A 16,715-nucleotide genomic window follows, 5' to 3' on the forward strand; every position below is an offset into this window, starting at 1 on the left:
TATTATACATGGTGATCATATCCCCCCGTTATGTATTTATACATGGTGATCATATCCCCCCTTATGTATTTATACATGGTGATCATATCCCCCCTTATGTATTTATACATGGTGATCATATCCCCCCCTTATGTATTATACATGGTGATCATATCCCCCCTTATGTATTAATACATGGAGATCATATCCCCCCCCCCCCCCTTATGTATTTATACATGGAGATCATATCCCCCCCCGCCGTATGTATTTATACATGGAGATCATATCCCCCCTTATTTATTTATACATGGAGATCATATCCCCCCTTATGTATTTATACATGGTGATCATATCCCCCGTATGTATTTATACATGGTGATCATATCCCCCCTTATGTATTTATACATGGAGATCATATCCCCCCTTATGTATTTATACATGGAGATCATATCCCCCCTTATGTGTTTATACATGGAGATCATATCCCCCGTATGTATTTCTACATGGTGATCATATCCCCCCTTATGTATTTATACATGGAGATCATATCCCCCCCTTATGTATTTATACATGGTGATCATATCCCCCCCCTTATGTATTTATACATGGTGATCATATCCCCCCCTTATGTATTTATACATGGAGATCATACCCCCCCCCTTATGTATTTATACATGGAGATCATATCCCCCCCCCCTTATGTATTTATACATGGAGATCATATCCCCCCCCCCTTATGTATTTATACATGGAGATCATACCCCCCCTTATGTATTTATACATGGAGATCATATCCCCCCCCCCTTATGTATTTATACATGGAGATCATATCCCCCCCCTTATGTATTTATACATGGAGAACATATCCCCCCCCCCCTTATGTAATTATACATGGAGATCATACCCCCCCTTATGTATCTATACATGGAGATCATATCCCCCCTTATGTAATTATACATGGAGATCATACCCCCCCTTATGTATCTATACATGGAGATCATACCCCCCCTTATGTATCTATACATGGAGATCATATCCCCCCTTATGTATTTATACATGGAGATCATATCCCCCCCCGCCGTATGTATTTATACATGGAGATCATATCCCCCCTTATGTATTTATACATGGAGATCATATCCCCCCCCGCCGTATGTATTTATACATGGAGATCATATCCCCCCTTATGTATTTATACATGGAGATCATATCCCTCCTTATATATTTATACATGGAGATCATATCCCCCCTTATGTATTTATACATGGAGATCATATCCCCCTTATGTATTTATACATGGTGATCATATCCCCCCTTATGTATTTATACATGGTGATCATATCCCCCCTTATGTATTTATACATGGTGATCATATCCCCCCGTATGTATTTATACATGGTGATCATATCCCCCCCTTATGTATTATACATGGTGATCATACATGGAGAACATATCTCCCCCCCCCCCCCCCCCTTATGTATTTATACATGGAGATCATATCCCCCCCCCCCCTATGTATTTATACATGGAGATCATATCCCCCTTATGTATTTATACATGGAGATCATATCCCCCCCCCCCTTATGTATTTATACATGGTGATCCTTTGCTTGTAGTCCATTGAAGGACACAGCTCCCTTACCATAAATAATAATGTTCTCTTCCCGTTTTTGGACTGCTTGCTACATCATATGCCTTGGGAGGCGTTATGGGAGGTGTTATAGCCCGGGGGGGGGGGGGGTGGCCATCTTTCTATACGCCTGGTGACAATTTGTTTTGTGGGTGGCCTTATAGCCCAGGTTGCAGATTACCATCAAACTCTGTTCCTCAATGGACTCCAAGAAACAGAATTTACGTTGAGTACAGAAATCTAATTTTCCCTCCAAACCTCTAACTTAGCTTCACCTTTTCTCGTCAGTACAGCTGGTTAGAAAATTAAACAGAAGGTCGTCTGAGACCCCCGACATCCACCCAGACACAGAGGAGGCCCACTTTATTGGTGGCCAGAACACAGTACTAAAATAAAGGTTTTTTAGTTTTATATGCATGTGAATATAAAAGTGACCGGTTCTCTTGAAATGCCCACTTATATTTATAGTTTTTACCCGGCTCCCTCGCCGCTCAGTTCCTCTTGTCATAGAACCCGCACAAGGTTTATATCCTCCCGTCCCTCACCGATTGGCAGCTCAGGCCAGGGCATTGCATCCTAGGAGTAAAGAGAGGTCCGATGCTTGATGTACCTAGTAGCCCCGGGTATATTTGGCTGAATGGAGCTTTTAGAACAAGTGGGCAGGGGTGACTTTTCAAGAAAATGTGTCACTTTGCCCTAAATGGAGTCTTTTCAATGTCAACATTTTGTACATCATGATAAAAAATCGAATTGGGTAACCAGTTGCTGGGAAATAATGGAGATAATGGATTGGCTCTTTTTGGATAGTTATTTTCTTTAGTATTATTGACTTTATAGTATGGAGAGCAAGTGTTAAAAAATGAATCTGATTGAGGATCACCGTCTATAAAGCAATAAATATATATTAGTTATGAATGTTTAGTAAATGTATTGAGGAATGAGTTACAAAGATAATGATATAATGAACCCTTTTTGCTTTTTAGGGCCTAATGAGATGGCGATGGGCATGGGATCCAGCCCTTATGGTCAGCAAGCGCCTTCAAACCCTGGGGGCTCCTGGCCAGACAGTATAATGGCCATGGAGCAGGGGCCGAGTGGATCTCAGAACAGGTGAGGCATGTTCTGGGGAAACCGATGGCGCGAGTCAAGTCTGTGTTTGTTTGTTGTCACACTGCGGTCATTGTGACTTCATGGACTTCTGTCCTTTACACCCCTACAGAATCTCTCTGCCGACTTCGTCTTCCAGGCAGCTTGGAAGGAGTTCTCTGGATGACCTCCTTTGTCCTCCGTCAACCGTGGAGGGGCAGACTGACGAGATCGCTCTCCTGGACCAACTCCACACCCTTCTGAGCAATACAGATCCAACTGGATTGGAGGAAATCGATCGCGCCCTGGGGATCCCTGAGCTGGTCAACCAGGTATTTGTGTGTAGGAGTAGAGAGCGCTTTTCCAGAACCAGTGCTTGTAGTCTATAGAAAAAGAGAGGTACCCTTGAATTGAGGATGCTATGCTTTTCCAATATTAACCACTTGCCAACCGCCGCAAGTACATATACTGCAGCGGTCAGCCCCGTGCAGGCAAAGTGACGTATGGGTACGTCACTCGCCTGCGAGCCAATAGGGGGCCAGCGCGCCGCCGCTCTTTCACGGGCATCCCCGCGCGAGTGACCAGTGGTTCCGATGTCCGCCGGTCACTCGCGATCTCCCGCTGGAGAGGGAGAAAGGCAGGCGGCTGATATAAACAAAGCCGTCTGTCATTCTCCCTGGTGTAACTGCAGAGATCATACGGTCCTGCTATGTAGGATCATATGTCTCTGTGGTTACCTCAAATGCCACGCCCCTTTACAGTTAGAATCACGCCCCTAGGGACACACTTAACCCCTTGCTCTCTAATAAAGTTAACCCCTTCCCTGCCAGTGTCATTTTTACAGTAACAGTGCATATGTATAGCACTGATTACTGTAGTAATGTCACTGGTAAACCCCAAAAGTGTCAAAAATGTCAGTCTGATCTGTCCGCTGCAAAGTCGCAGTCCCGCAAAAAAAATCGCAGATCGCCGCCATTACTAGTTAAAAAAAAAAACAATAAAAATGACAGAAATCTTTCCCTTAGTTAGTAAACGCAATAACTTTTGCGCAAACCAATCAAAATACGCTTATTGCGATTTTTTTTTTTTTTTTTACCAAATATATGTAGCAGAAAACAAATTGGCCTAAAATGTTAACAAATTTAGATTTTTACATTTTTTTGGGGGGTAATTTCATATAAAAACATTTGAAAAATATTATTTTTTCAAAATTGTTGCTCTTTTTTTGTTTATAGCATAAAAAGTAAAAATCGCACAGGTGATCAAATACCACCAAAAGAAAGCTCTGTTTGTGGGAGGAAAAAAGGACGTATTTAATTTGGGTACAGCGCCGCACGACCGCGCAATTGTCTGTTAAAGTTACGCAGTGCCGAATCGCAAAATATGGCCTGGTCAGGAATGGGGTAAAATCTTCCGGTCTTAAAGCGGTTAAAAATATGCTCATTGAGAATTTTTTTGTCAAAGACATGTAGCTAAATACATTTTGGCCTAAATATATGACAAAAATTGAAAATATTGGATATTTTTTAACTGTCAAAGTAGAAAAATATTGTTGTTTTTTCAAAATTGTCGCTTTTTTTATTAATATCGCAAAAAAAATGAAAATCGCACAGGTGATCAAATACCACCAAAAGAAAGCTCTGTTTGTGGGGAAAAAAAGACGTAAATTTTGTTTGAGTACGGTATTGCATGACCGCGCAATTGTCAGTTAAAGTCGCACAGTGCCGAATCGCAAAAAGTGGCCTGGACGTAAGACAGCAAAATCCTCCGGTGGTAAAGTGGTTAAAGTAGAACTATAGGCAATTTTGGAGTAATTGAGGAATATAACCCCTGTCTAATTTTGTTTTTCGCCATCTGTTTCATTGCGGAGATTTCCTTTCACTTCCTGTCCTGTAGCCAAACAGGAAGTGGGAGGAAATCCCTGAAAATTCAGGGAATTTATTGGGGACCCCCAGTTCACCAGAACTAGTGTCCCCCATTGGAAGATTTTCCCTCTATCACTTTTCTGTGGACAACCCAAAATTTGGAATTTTCTTTTACTTTCAATGATGACAGTAAACAGGACAAAGAGAGAGGATGAATCTCCCTAACGGGGGCACTGACAGATATTCTAATCCCTCTCCATTCTATCTAAAACTTAAAAAAAAAAAGTTTTGCCTTTAGTTTATGGGTGTCCAACCTTTTGGCTTCTCTGGGCCACTATGAGTGTAGAGAAATTTTCCCGGCCTGCATATAAAATATATACTATAGTTAAGGTATATAAGTAATAAAACGCGGATGAACCCCTCCGAGGCAGCCTCCGTGGCTGTGCCCCCGACTCAAATTCCTTCCTCCCTAGCAAAAACAAAAAAAAATTATCATCGGGCACTGGGCCGCATTGCCTGCGGTTTCCGGGCCGCAGGTTGGACATGCCTGCTTTAGTTGTACTTTATTGCATTCTATGTATGAAAGTAAAATCTGCATGCAGCTTCCCTCGCCGCCCCCACCCGTCCCCTAATACTTAGCTGAGCCTGGTCTCGATCTAGAGAGCAGCTGCTCTCCCGGGTCTCTCCTTCCTCATTGGCTCAGAGACAACAGAAGGAGCCCCATCGGCTGTCAATCACAGCTAGTGAGGAGGGACAAAGGTGGGGCGGAGCCCAGCTGTTTGTGTGTCTTATGGACACATGAGTCCCCCTCCCCCCCCCCCATAGCCAGCACCTTGCTATGGGGGCACTCAGGGGCCAAGAGCGCCGGCGGGGCATTCGAAGAGAGGAGGATCGGGGCTGCTCTGTGCAGAACCATTGCACAGAGCAGGTAAGTATAACATGTTTATGATTTTTAAAAATGTTTTAGGGTGTATTTAACCACCTTACCTCTGGAAGAATTACCCCCCTTCGTGACCAGGCCATTTTTTGCGATACGGCACTGCGTTACTTTTAACTGACCATTGCATCGTCATCGTCATTGAAACGTACTTGCGGCGGTCTGCAAGTGGTTAACTAAAGCCATTCGATTTAAGTCGACTACAATTATTTTAGTCAACTAAAATGTACTGGAGATTTTAGTCGACTTATGCGGTGCTTCTCACTAAGAGAGGGAAAGAAAATCTATCACTTCCCCCTTGTCCACATAGGCAGAGCTCCATCCAGCCTCTCTTTCTGACGATCGGCGGGTGCCAGCAGACATCCATTGGCCGGCACCCACTGATAGGCTTCACAATGTCACCGAAAGCAGCGCACACGCGCCCCCCACTGGCGGGATTATAGAATCACGTATATATACGCCATTCTGCACAGAACGGCCGCCCTGTAGCAGTAAACCTGCTATAGGGCGATCGTTATGTGGTTAAAGTGTTACTAAACCCAGGAGCCCTGTATTCACTATTACTGGTCTCCAACAGTGCACAGCACATGGAAATGTCATTGTTTTAGTAAATATAAACTGCTAAATAACTTTTCCCATCAGCAATATATAGCAGTCTTGTGACTTCTATCAGTGTCTGCTTAAAGCTTGTAGGAGGAGTTTTCATTCTCCTCTGACTGTCCTATGAGGCTGCATGGCCCCTGACATTCTGGACAGTGCCGACTGGCCCCTGTGCCGATCACATTACACCCTCCCAAGATAAAAAAATATATAAAAAACGTTAGCAATACGCACCAAATTGAGTATGTGCAGAGTGACTGTAAAGGCTCTGTCTTATCAGGAGATGGATTGGGGACAGTGGAAGAAAGGGAGGATCAGAGAAGAGCGGATCAAACCGACTTTTTCCACAATGCAGCGGATTAACTCCTTAGGTTCCACAGTGAGTATAACCAGCATGCTTTACTGCACTAATTCAAGACTAATTTTACTGTTGTGGGTTTAGTAACACTTTAAGGTTTGAACGAATTACACAGACGCAGATTTAGCCGTTTTTTCCCCCCGAAAATTTTAGTTCAGTTTTCGTTCATTGAAGAAAAGGAAGTAAATTTTGTTTCATTTCGTTGGACCTTGCTTTGTGCACTGGTGTGCAGTCATGTTGGAACAGGAAGGGGACATCCCCAAACTCCTCCCACAAAGTTGGGAGCATAAAATTGTCCAAAATGTCTTGGCATGCTGACGCCTTAAGAATGCCCTTCACTGGAACTAAGGGGCCAAGCCCAACCTAACACCATGACCCTTCCTCCACCAAATGATTTGGACCAGTGCACAAAGCAAGGTCCATAAAGACATGGATGAGCGAGTTTGGGGTGGAGGAACTTGACTGGCCTGCACAGAGTCCTGACCTCAACCCGATTGAACACCTTTGGGATGAATTAGAGTGCAGACTAGGCCTTCTTGTCCAAAAAGCAAGGTCCATAAAGACATGGATGAATGAGTTTGGGGGGAAGGAACTTGACTGTCCTGCACAGAGTCCAGACCTCAACCTGATAGAACACCTTTGGGATGAAGCCACGCGGAGACTTCAAGCCAGGCCTTGCTTTGTGCAGTGGTGCGCAGTCATGTTGGAACAGGAAGGGGCCATCCCTAAACTCCTCCCACAAAGTTGGGAGCATGAAATTGTCCAAAAAGTCTTGGTATGCTGACACCTTAAGAGTTCCCTTCATTGGAACTAAGGGGCCAAGCCCAACCCCTGAAAAACAACCCCCGCACCATAATCCCCCCCCCCCCTCCACCAAATGATTTGGACCAGTGCACAAAGCACCAACCATAAAGACACGGATGAGTGAGTTTGGGGTGGAGGAACTTGACTTGCCTGCACAGAGTCCTGACCTCAACCCGATAGAAAACCTCTGGGATGAATTAGAGCGCAGATGGCAATCCAGGCCTTCTAGTCCAGCATCAGTGCCTGACCTCACAAATGCCCTTTTGGAAGAATGGTGAAACATTCCCATAGACACTCCTAAACCTTGTGGACGGCCTTCCCAGAAGAGTTGAAGCTGTTATAGCTGCAAAGGGTAGGCCAACTCAATATTGAACCCTACGGACTAAGACTGGGATGCCATTAAAGTTCATGTGTGTGTAAAGGCAGGCGTCCCAATACTTTTGACAATATAGTGTATTTGAACCCAGTCTGAATGTTCCTTTATATGTTAACACACATTTTATAGGAATAAAACCACCCTCATCCTTCCCACTAAGTCTGTTTTTTTTTTTTTTTTTTTTTTTTCCTTACGCAGGGCCAGGCTATAGACGCCCAACCTGATGCCTTCCAGCCGCAAGACTCCCCAGTGCTGATAGACCAGAAGCCCCCAATGTATGGACAGCAGTATGCAGGACAGGGGTCCGCAATGCAGGCCGGGGGCTTCAATAGCATGCAGGGACAGCACCCTCAGTTCAACTCTATGATGAGCCAGATGGGCCAGCAGCAAGGAAATTTCCAAATGCAAGGAATGCACCCTAGGGCCACTCTCATGAGGCCCCGAACCAACATCCCCAAACAGCTACGGATGCAGCTACAACAAAGGCTCCAAGGACAGCAGGTGAGTGTGAGCTTTGTTTTCCAGGACTGCACCGTTTACATCAGCAGGGTTACACTTAACCTCCCTGGTGGTCTGATTATGTCAGGATTTCTGTGCTAAAAGCGCTACATTGTTTTGCATGGAAATCTGTTTTATATTTTAAAACTCACCTTTCCCTGCGATACCCCGCCGTCCTCCAGCCACCCTACCCCGCCGTCCTCCAGCCACCCTACCCCGCCGTCCTCCAGCCACCCTACCCCGCCGTCCTCCAGCCACCCTACCCCGCCGTCCCCCAGCCACCCTACCCCGTCGTCCCCCAGCCACCCTACCCCGTCGTCCCCCAGCCACCCTACCCCGTCGTCCCCCAGCCACCCTACCCCGTCGTCCCCCAGCCACCCTACCCCGTCGTCCCCCAGCCACCCTACCCCGTCGTCCCCCAGCCACCCTACCCCGTCGTCCCCCAGCCACCCTACCCCGTCGTCCCCCAGCCACCCTACCCCGTCGTCCCCCAGCCACCCTACCCCGTCGTCCTCCAGCCACCCTACCCCGTCGTCCTCCAGCCACCCTACCCCGTCGTCCTCCAGCCACCCTACCCCGTCGTCCTCCAGCCACCCTACCCCGTCGTCCTCCAGCCACCCTACCCCGTCGTCCTCCAGCCACCCTACCCCGCCGTCCTCCAGCCACCCTACCCCGCCGTCCTCCAGCCACCCTACCCCGCCGTCCTCCAGCCACCCTACCCCGCCGTCCTCCAGCCACCCTACCCCGCCGTCCTCCAGCCACCCTACCCCGCCGTCCTCCAGCCACCCTACCCCGCCGTCCTCCAGCCACCCTACCCCGCCTTCCTCCAGCCACCCTACCCCGCCGTCCTCCACCTCCAGCCACCCTACCCCGCCGTCCTCCACCTCCAGCCACCCTACCCCGCCTTCCTCCAGCCACCCTACCCCGCCTTCCTCCAGCCACCCTACCCTGCCTTCCTCCAGCCACCCTACCCCGCCTTCCTCCACCTCCAGCCACCCTACCCCGCCGTCCTCCAGCCACCCTACCCCGCCGTCCTCCAGCCACCCTACCCCGCCGTCCTCCAGCCACCCTACCCCGCCGTCCTCCAGCCACCCTACCCCGCCGTCCTCCAGCCACCCTACCCCGCCTTCCTCCAGCCACCCTACCCCGCCTTCCTCCAGCCACCCTACCCCGCCTTCCTCCAGCCACCCTACCCTGCCTTCCTCCAGCCACCCTACCCCGCCGTCCTCCCACAGCTCCCTATTCAGGGAAGCCTATCAGACCTCCACCTAAAAACTGTGCTTTGATCACCTCCATCAGCCAATCCCCCACAGCTATTCTCTTTTTTGTATTTTTTTTTTTTTTTCCTTTTTAGATTGTAGGAGGGAAAATTTTTTGGATTGATTAGGAGGGACCCCTCTTAATCCTTCTATATTAAAGTGTATCGTAACTGTACTGTCCCCCTTTATATTGTAAACCATCTGTGCAAACTTTTGGTGCTCTATAATATTATGTCACCCACAATGATCCTATATACAGTACAATCCATGATTTGAGAATACTGCTGTATTCCTCCTAAAAGGGTGAGAAGGAATAATCCTCTTTCTTTCACTCCACAGTTTTTGAACCAAAGCAGACAAGCACTTGAGATGAAGGTAGAAGGTATGAACGCGAGCGGCGCTGGGGTTATGCGGCCTGGTATGCAGATGCCTGTACCCTCACAGGTGAGTCTCAGTCTTTTCTCTGTTTCAGTGTCCTTTGTCATGGCTTTTGTAGGTCTCCAGTTGTTGTATTGTCGGAAGTATATGTCCTTGTTCTAAACCAGCAACCACTAATGTATTGATACCCGATGCCGCCTCTGTGGTTCTGACTCCTGTAAACTCAGAGGGAGGCGCCTGGAGTAGTGCAGAAAGCGTGAGGTGGAGGAGGGGACTTCCTATGGCATCCTTGAGTACAGGCTGTGGGAGGGAGCACAGAGCTTGAGCACATGGCTGGATAAGGAGGTGAGATCCAATAATGAGTCTGTGTAATGCAGAGCCGGAGCATTGTGTGTATAAGGCAGCAGTGTGATCCAGGGTGAGGGGGGGCAGAGAACCGGAATATTGTGTGTATAAGGCAGCAGAGTGATCAAGGGGGAGGGGAGCAGAGAGTCAGAGCATTGTGTGTATAAAGCAGCAGTGCGTACCGGGGGGGGGGGGGCAGAAAGGAGGAGCTTTGTGTGTTCAAGGCAGCAGTGCGATCCAGGGGGAGTGGGGCAGAGAGGAGCATTATGTGTATAAGGCAGCAGAGTGATCCAGGGGGAGGGGTGCAGAGAGTTGGAGCATTGTGTGTATAAAGCAGCAGTGCGAACCAGGGGTAGGGGGCAGAAAGGAGGAGCTTTGTGTGTTCAAGGCAGCAGAGTGATCCAGGGGGAGGGGGGCAGAGAGGAGGAGCATTGTGTGTGTATAAGGTAGCTCTGCGATCCAGGGGGAGGGTGGCAGAGAGCCGGAGCATTGTGTGTATAAGGCAGCAGTGCGATCCAGGGGAGTGGGATAGAGAGCCAGGGCATTGTGTGTATAAGGCAGCAGTGCGGTCCAGGGGAGTGGGGTAGAGAGCCAGAGCATTGTATGTATAAGGCAGCAGTGCGATCCAGGGGAAGGGGGGCAGAGATCCGGAGCATTGTGTGTATAAGGCAGCAGTGCGATCCAGGGGGAGGTTGGCAGAGAGCCAGGGCATTATGTCTATAAGGCAGCAGTGCGATCCAGGGGAGTGGGGCAGAGAGCCTGGGCATTGTGTGTATAAGGCAGCAGTGCGATCCAGGGGGAGTGGGGCAGAGAGGAGCATTATGTGTATAAGGCAGCAGAGTGATCCAGGGGGAGGGGAGCAGAGAGTCGGAGCATTGTGTGTATAAAGCAGCAGTGCGAACCAGGGGTAGGGGGCAGAAAGGAGGAGCTTTGTGTGTTCAAGGCAGCAGAGTGATCCAGGGGGAGGGGGGCAGAGAGGAGGAGCATTGTGTGTGTGTGTATAAGGTAGCTGTGCGATCCAGGGGGAGGGTGGCAGAGAGCCAGAGCATTGTGTGTATAAGGCAGCAGTGCCATCCAGGGGAGTGGGGTAGAGAGCCAGGGCATTGTGTGTATAAGGCAGCAGTGCCATCCAGGGGAGTGGGGTAGAGAGCCAGGGCATTGTGTGTATAAGGCAGCAGTGCGATCCAGGGGGAGTGGGGCAGAGAACCGGAGCATTGTGTGTATAAGGCAGCAGTGCGATCCAGGGGGAGGTTGGCAGAGAGCCGGAGCATTGTGTGTATAAGGCAGCAGTGCGATCCAGGGGGAGGTTGGCAGAGAGCCAAGGCATTGTGTGTATAAGGCAGCAGTGCGATCCAGGGGGAGTGGAGCAGAGAGCCTGGGCATTGTGTGTAAAAGGCAGCACTTCGATCCTGGGGGAGGGGTTCTGTGTAATGGGAAGATACAATTGCTTGTTGTACACATTAACACACAGCATGGACGGTTTATTGGATGTTTTAAACAGCGCTGACACCTCTTCCTTTTACAGCAGGGATTTCTGAATGCTCAAATGGTCGCTCAGAGGAACCGGGAGCTTCTCAGCCACCAGATCCGCCAGCAGAGGATGGCCTTGATTATGCAACAGGGGCAGCCGCAGGGCTTTAGCCCTCCTCCCAATGTGACCGCTTCTGCCAGTATGGAGAACCCCCTGGCTGGACCTCCCATGCCTCAGGCTCCTCCCCAGCAGTTCTCCTACCCACCTAACTACGGTAAGCGTCCCCCTGCCCTTTTCAAATAGGGAATGGTAATTGTAGATCCCTATCATACACGGGTCTTCCAATGATAATCTCTCTCTGCTCATCCCCCGTACCTTCTTTATGTTAGTAAAAATATGTTCTGCCTTTCAGGAATGAATCAGCAAGCCGATCCCACCTTTGGAAGGGTTTCCAGCCCCCCGAACCCCATGATGACATCTCGTATGCCTCCGACACAGAACCCCCACCCTCAGCCGACACAGATGTACCAGTCACCTGACATGAAGGGCTGGCCGTCAGGAAATATAGCGAGGCCCAGGTAAGTGCTCCCAGCATGCACCTCTCAGGGGGTGCCAGTGAGTTGTTCCAAACGCTCAAGGTTTTTTTACCTTCTGTGTGCTGTAGCTCCCCCCCCCCCCCCCCATACTTACCTGAGCCACCTCTAGATCCAGTGGTGCAAAACTACTACACAAACAGGTAAGCAGAACATGTTTGTTATTAAACCACTTTAGGCCCGTAGGATTTTCCTGCTTAACATTCAGGCCACTTTTTTCAACTTGGCACTGTGCGACTTTAACAGACAATTGCGCAGTTGTGCGATGCTGCACCCAAATGAAATTGACGTCCTTTTTTCCCCACAAACAGAGCTTTCTTTTGGTGGTATTTGATCACCGCTGTGCTTTTTATTTTTTGCGGTATAAATAAAAAGAGTAAAAAAAATTTGCAAAAAATTGACATTTTCTACTTTGACTGTTAAAAAATATCCAATATATTAAGGCTCCGTTCACATGTAGGCGTTTTGGGGCGTTTTTGGGGAGTTTTTCTGCTCTAGGATCAGCTCTCAAAACGCCCAACAAGACAAATCCTATTCATTTCAATGGCCCCTGTTCACATCTGAGCGTTTTGACGCTGTAAGCAAAACGCCCAACGCTCAAAAAAGTACATGAGCTTCTTTTTGGGCAGATTACAGGCGTTTTCCATTGGTCTCTATTCAATCTAAAAACGCCTGCACAAAAAACGCCTGTAAATCGCGGTAAAAAAAACGCGCGAAAACGCTACGCTCAGGTGTGAATGTAGCCTCAATTTTTGTCATATATTTAGGCCAAAATGTATTTATTTAGCTACGAAAAAATTCTCAATGAGTGTATTTTTATCCACTTTAAGACCGGAAGATTTTACCCCCCTTCCTGACCAGGCCATATTTTGCGATTCGGCACTGCGTTAATTTATCGGACAATTGCGCGGTCATGCGACGCTGTACCCAAATGGAATTTACGTCTCCCCCCCCACAAACAGAGCTTTCTTTTGGTGGTGTTTGATCACCTGTGCGATTTTTTTATTTTATTTTTTTAAAAAGAGCGACAATTTTGAAAAAAAAATATATATATTTTTCACATTCTGATATATAACATTCCCCAAAAAAAAAAAAAATTATAAATCAAATTTTTTTAACATTTTAGGCCAATTTGTTTTCTGCTACATATTTTTGGTAAAAAAAAATCTCAATAAGCGTATTTTGATTGGTTTGCGCAAAAGTTACTAACTACGGGAAAGATTTGTAATTTTTATTGTTTTTTTTTTACTAGTAATGGCGGCGATTTTTTTTTTTTGCGGGACTGCGACATTGCGGCGGACAGATCGGACCCCTAACTAACATTTTTTGACACTTTTGGGGGGACCAGTGACATTACTACAGTAATCAGTGCTAAAAATATGCACTGTCACTGTACTAATGTCACTGGCAGGGAAGGGGTTAACTGTGTGCCTCATGCTTACTGATGTGTGAGGGGGGAGGGGGTTGTGTGACACAGACACAGATCGCAGGTTGAGCTATGCTGAATCCTGTGATCTGTCCCTGTCTGTCACAGAGAAGATCCGCCTGCTTTGTTTACACAAGCGGGCGGATTTTCTCAGTCTTTCCCCGATGATCGGGGAAGAGAGGCGGTGATCGCCCCCTCTCGTCCTACTGCCTGACTCCCGCTGTGTCTAAACACAGCGGGAGTGAGCCTCCGGCGGCGCGCACGCGCCACCGAGACAGGGAGCAATCCAGCGACGTAGGTCTACGTCGCCACACCCAGGGCTGCCACCTTGCTGCAGTATCAGCAACATGAGCAGTCCTAAAGTGGTAAAAAAAAAAAAATAATAATTATTTAAAATCAATTTAAAGTGATATATTTTTTTTTTAAATATTTAAAATATTAAATATTTTAAATAAATTTAATTTAAATATTTAATATTTTAAATATTTTTTTTAAATCCACAAACATGTTCTACTTAATAAATATTTAAAATTTTAAATAAATTTTATTTAAATATGTAATATTTTAAATAAACATTTTTTTTAAATTAACAAACATGTTCTACTTAATAAATTTTTTAAATATTTTAATTTAAATATTTAATATTTTAAATACATTTTTTTTTTAACAACAAACGTTCTACTTAATAAATATTTAAAATATTAAATATTTTAATTGAAATTTAGTTTAAATATTTAATATTTTAAATACATTTTTTTAAAATTAACAAAGATGTTCTACTTAATAAATATTTAAAATATTAAATATTTAAATTATTTAATATTTTAATTTTTCTTTTTTTTAATTAACAAACATGTTCTACTTAACAAATTTAAAATATTAAATATTTAAATTTAATTTAAATATTTTAAATACATTTTTTTTTTTTTTTTTAACACCAAACACGTTCTACTTACCTGCTTTGCGTAGCAGTTTTGCACAGAGCAGCCCCTCCTCTTCTCAGGTCTCCTGGGTGCTCCCACTTGACCAGTGCCCCCCCCCCCCCCCCAATTAGCAAGCCGCTTGCTATGGGGGACTGGTGGGTGCTTGCTCCCTTGCCACGTTCTATGCATCCATAAGACACATAGAGCCACGGCTCTGCCCCGCCTCCCAACGGCTCTCGCTACTGTCTCAGCCAATAAGGTGAGGGAGTTCCTGGGCAGCCGAAGCTCTCGTGCACATCACTGGATCGAGAGGGAGCTCCGGTGTTAGGGAGAGGGGCTGTGGAGGGGAGCAGAACGAATGCATGAAGGTAACCCCTTTAGCACTCCCCACCTTCCCATTCATGGGTTATTGCAGTGATGGTGAACCTTGGCAGCCCAGATGTTTTGGAACTACATTTCCCATGATGCTCAGGCATCTGGGGTGCCAAGGTTCCCCATCACCGGGTTATTGTCTGTTAGTGATGATGAATCCGTTACTGATGGCAGCAATTGTGTCTTTGCAGCTCGTTCCCGCAGCAGTACAGCCACCAGGCCAATCCCGGCACCTACAACATAATGCACATGAACAGTAATGGTAGCCATATGGGGCAAATGGCTATGAACTCCTTGCCCATGTCGGGCATTCCGATGGGACCGGACCAGGTGATTGGAATTTCATACAACTACCACCAGGACTAAATCTGGCTGTTACCACACACGTCTTTCCTTGCACCCTTCCTCTTCCTATGCACCCCTTTTTTTGTTACTCTTCGGGGGTCAATTCACCAAAGTATTATTCTTTTAATTTCTTCTACCACAGAATTTTCCACCTGGGGGTTATTTTGTTGCATTTTACATGTAAAATTCAGTTCGGTTACCAAGGCTTCTAGATCTGTAAAAGGTATGTTGTTAGATCTGAGTGGAGAAGGATTAGAACCCCTGTCAGGTTTTCCTTGTCATCCAGGAAGTCTATTTAGCGAGACTCCTCCCACTTCCTGTAATGACTTTTTTTTTTTCCCAGACAGGAAGTGAGGACAATTCTCCATCAGTTTTACATATAAAAATGCTTTTCCTTTTATTCTGTCCCTGTGGCAGATTTTCGCTCACTTCCTGTCTTGTTGAAACTGGGGTCACCAGGACAGGAAGTGAGGGGGAAATCTTTCTAAAGAGATTAAAGATAACAGAAAGCTTACAGGGGTGTCTGATCCTTCCCCGCTCCAACCAAAAATTTAAAAAAGTTTTTTTTTTTTGGCTTCACTGTAAACGGCTGCAGACCTTCATCTGGCAATTAAGAGGATTTCCGGATTTTTTTTTTTTTTTCTTTAACCGCTTGCTGACCACACGCCGCCTTTTTCCTGCGGCAGGGTGGCTCTCCCAGGCAAACCGACGTAGCAGGCAGCTAGGGGGCGAGTGTGTGCTGCTGGCGGCACGCTCCTGCCCCACACGGCAGCGGGGAAGCCGATGCATGGATCAGGCGGCTCCGACTGCCGCCTGACACCCGCGATCGCTCCGCGCTGAGAGAGAAAACAGCTTATTACAGGGGGTGTCCAAACTATAGCCCCCCAGCTGTTGCGGAACTACACGTCCCATGAGGCATTGTAAAACTCTGACATTCACAGACATGGCTAGGCATGATGGGAATTGTAGTTCCTGAACAGTTGGAGGGCCATAGTTTGGACACCCCTGGCTTACTACATATATATATATATATATATATATATATATATATATATATATATATATATATATATATATATATATATATATATATATATATACACGGCGGCAGAGTGGCTCCTACAGGCAAAACAGCATATTGGTACATTGCTCGCCTGGTGGCAGCTAGGGGGCGAGAGCGCGCTGCTGGCGGCGCGCTCCTGTCTCACACCGCAGCGGGGAAGTCGATGCACGAGTTAGGCGCTCCGACTGACACCTGCGATCGTTCCCCGCTGAGAGAGGACAGTCGACTGTTGTAAACACAGCTGACCGTTCTCCCTGGAATGATCACAGAGCCCCTGTGATCCTTCTATATAGGAACACAGGTCTCTATGGTCATTTCAAAAGCCACGCCCCCATACAGTTAGAAACACTCCCCTATGCTCACATTTAACAACTTGATCACCCACAGGGTTGTTAACCCCTTCCCTG

General features: G+C 46.8%; 1 protein-coding gene across 2 annotated transcripts in view; it reads left to right on the forward strand.

The window, feature by feature from the left end:
• NCOA3 (nuclear receptor coactivator 3) overlaps positions 1–16,715 on the forward strand; it is a 109,514-nt gene that overhangs the window by 74,715 nt on the left and 18,084 nt on the right. The window contains exons 15-21 of one of the 2 annotated variants that reach the window (XM_082272165.1): positions 2,593–2,719; positions 2,829–3,027; positions 7,834–8,136; positions 9,732–9,836; positions 11,641–11,860; positions 11,999–12,164; positions 15,092–15,230. In XM_082272165.1, coding sequence (XP_082128291.1) covers positions 2,593–2,719; positions 2,829–3,027; positions 7,834–8,136; positions 9,732–9,836; positions 11,641–11,860; positions 11,999–12,164; positions 15,092–15,230 — 1,259 coding nt within the window. The remainder of the gene's footprint in view (positions 1–2,592; positions 2,720–2,828; positions 3,028–7,833; positions 8,137–9,731; positions 9,837–11,640; positions 11,861–11,998; positions 12,165–15,091; positions 15,231–16,715) is intronic. The other variant, XM_082272166.1, reaches the window with a different exon arrangement.

The sequence above is a fragment of the Pelophylax lessonae genome (genome assembly GCF_965119305.1).
Source record: "Pelophylax lessonae genome assembly, chromosome: 11".
NCBI classification, from domain to species: domain Eukaryota; kingdom Metazoa; phylum Chordata; class Amphibia; order Anura; family Ranidae; genus Pelophylax; species Pelophylax lessonae.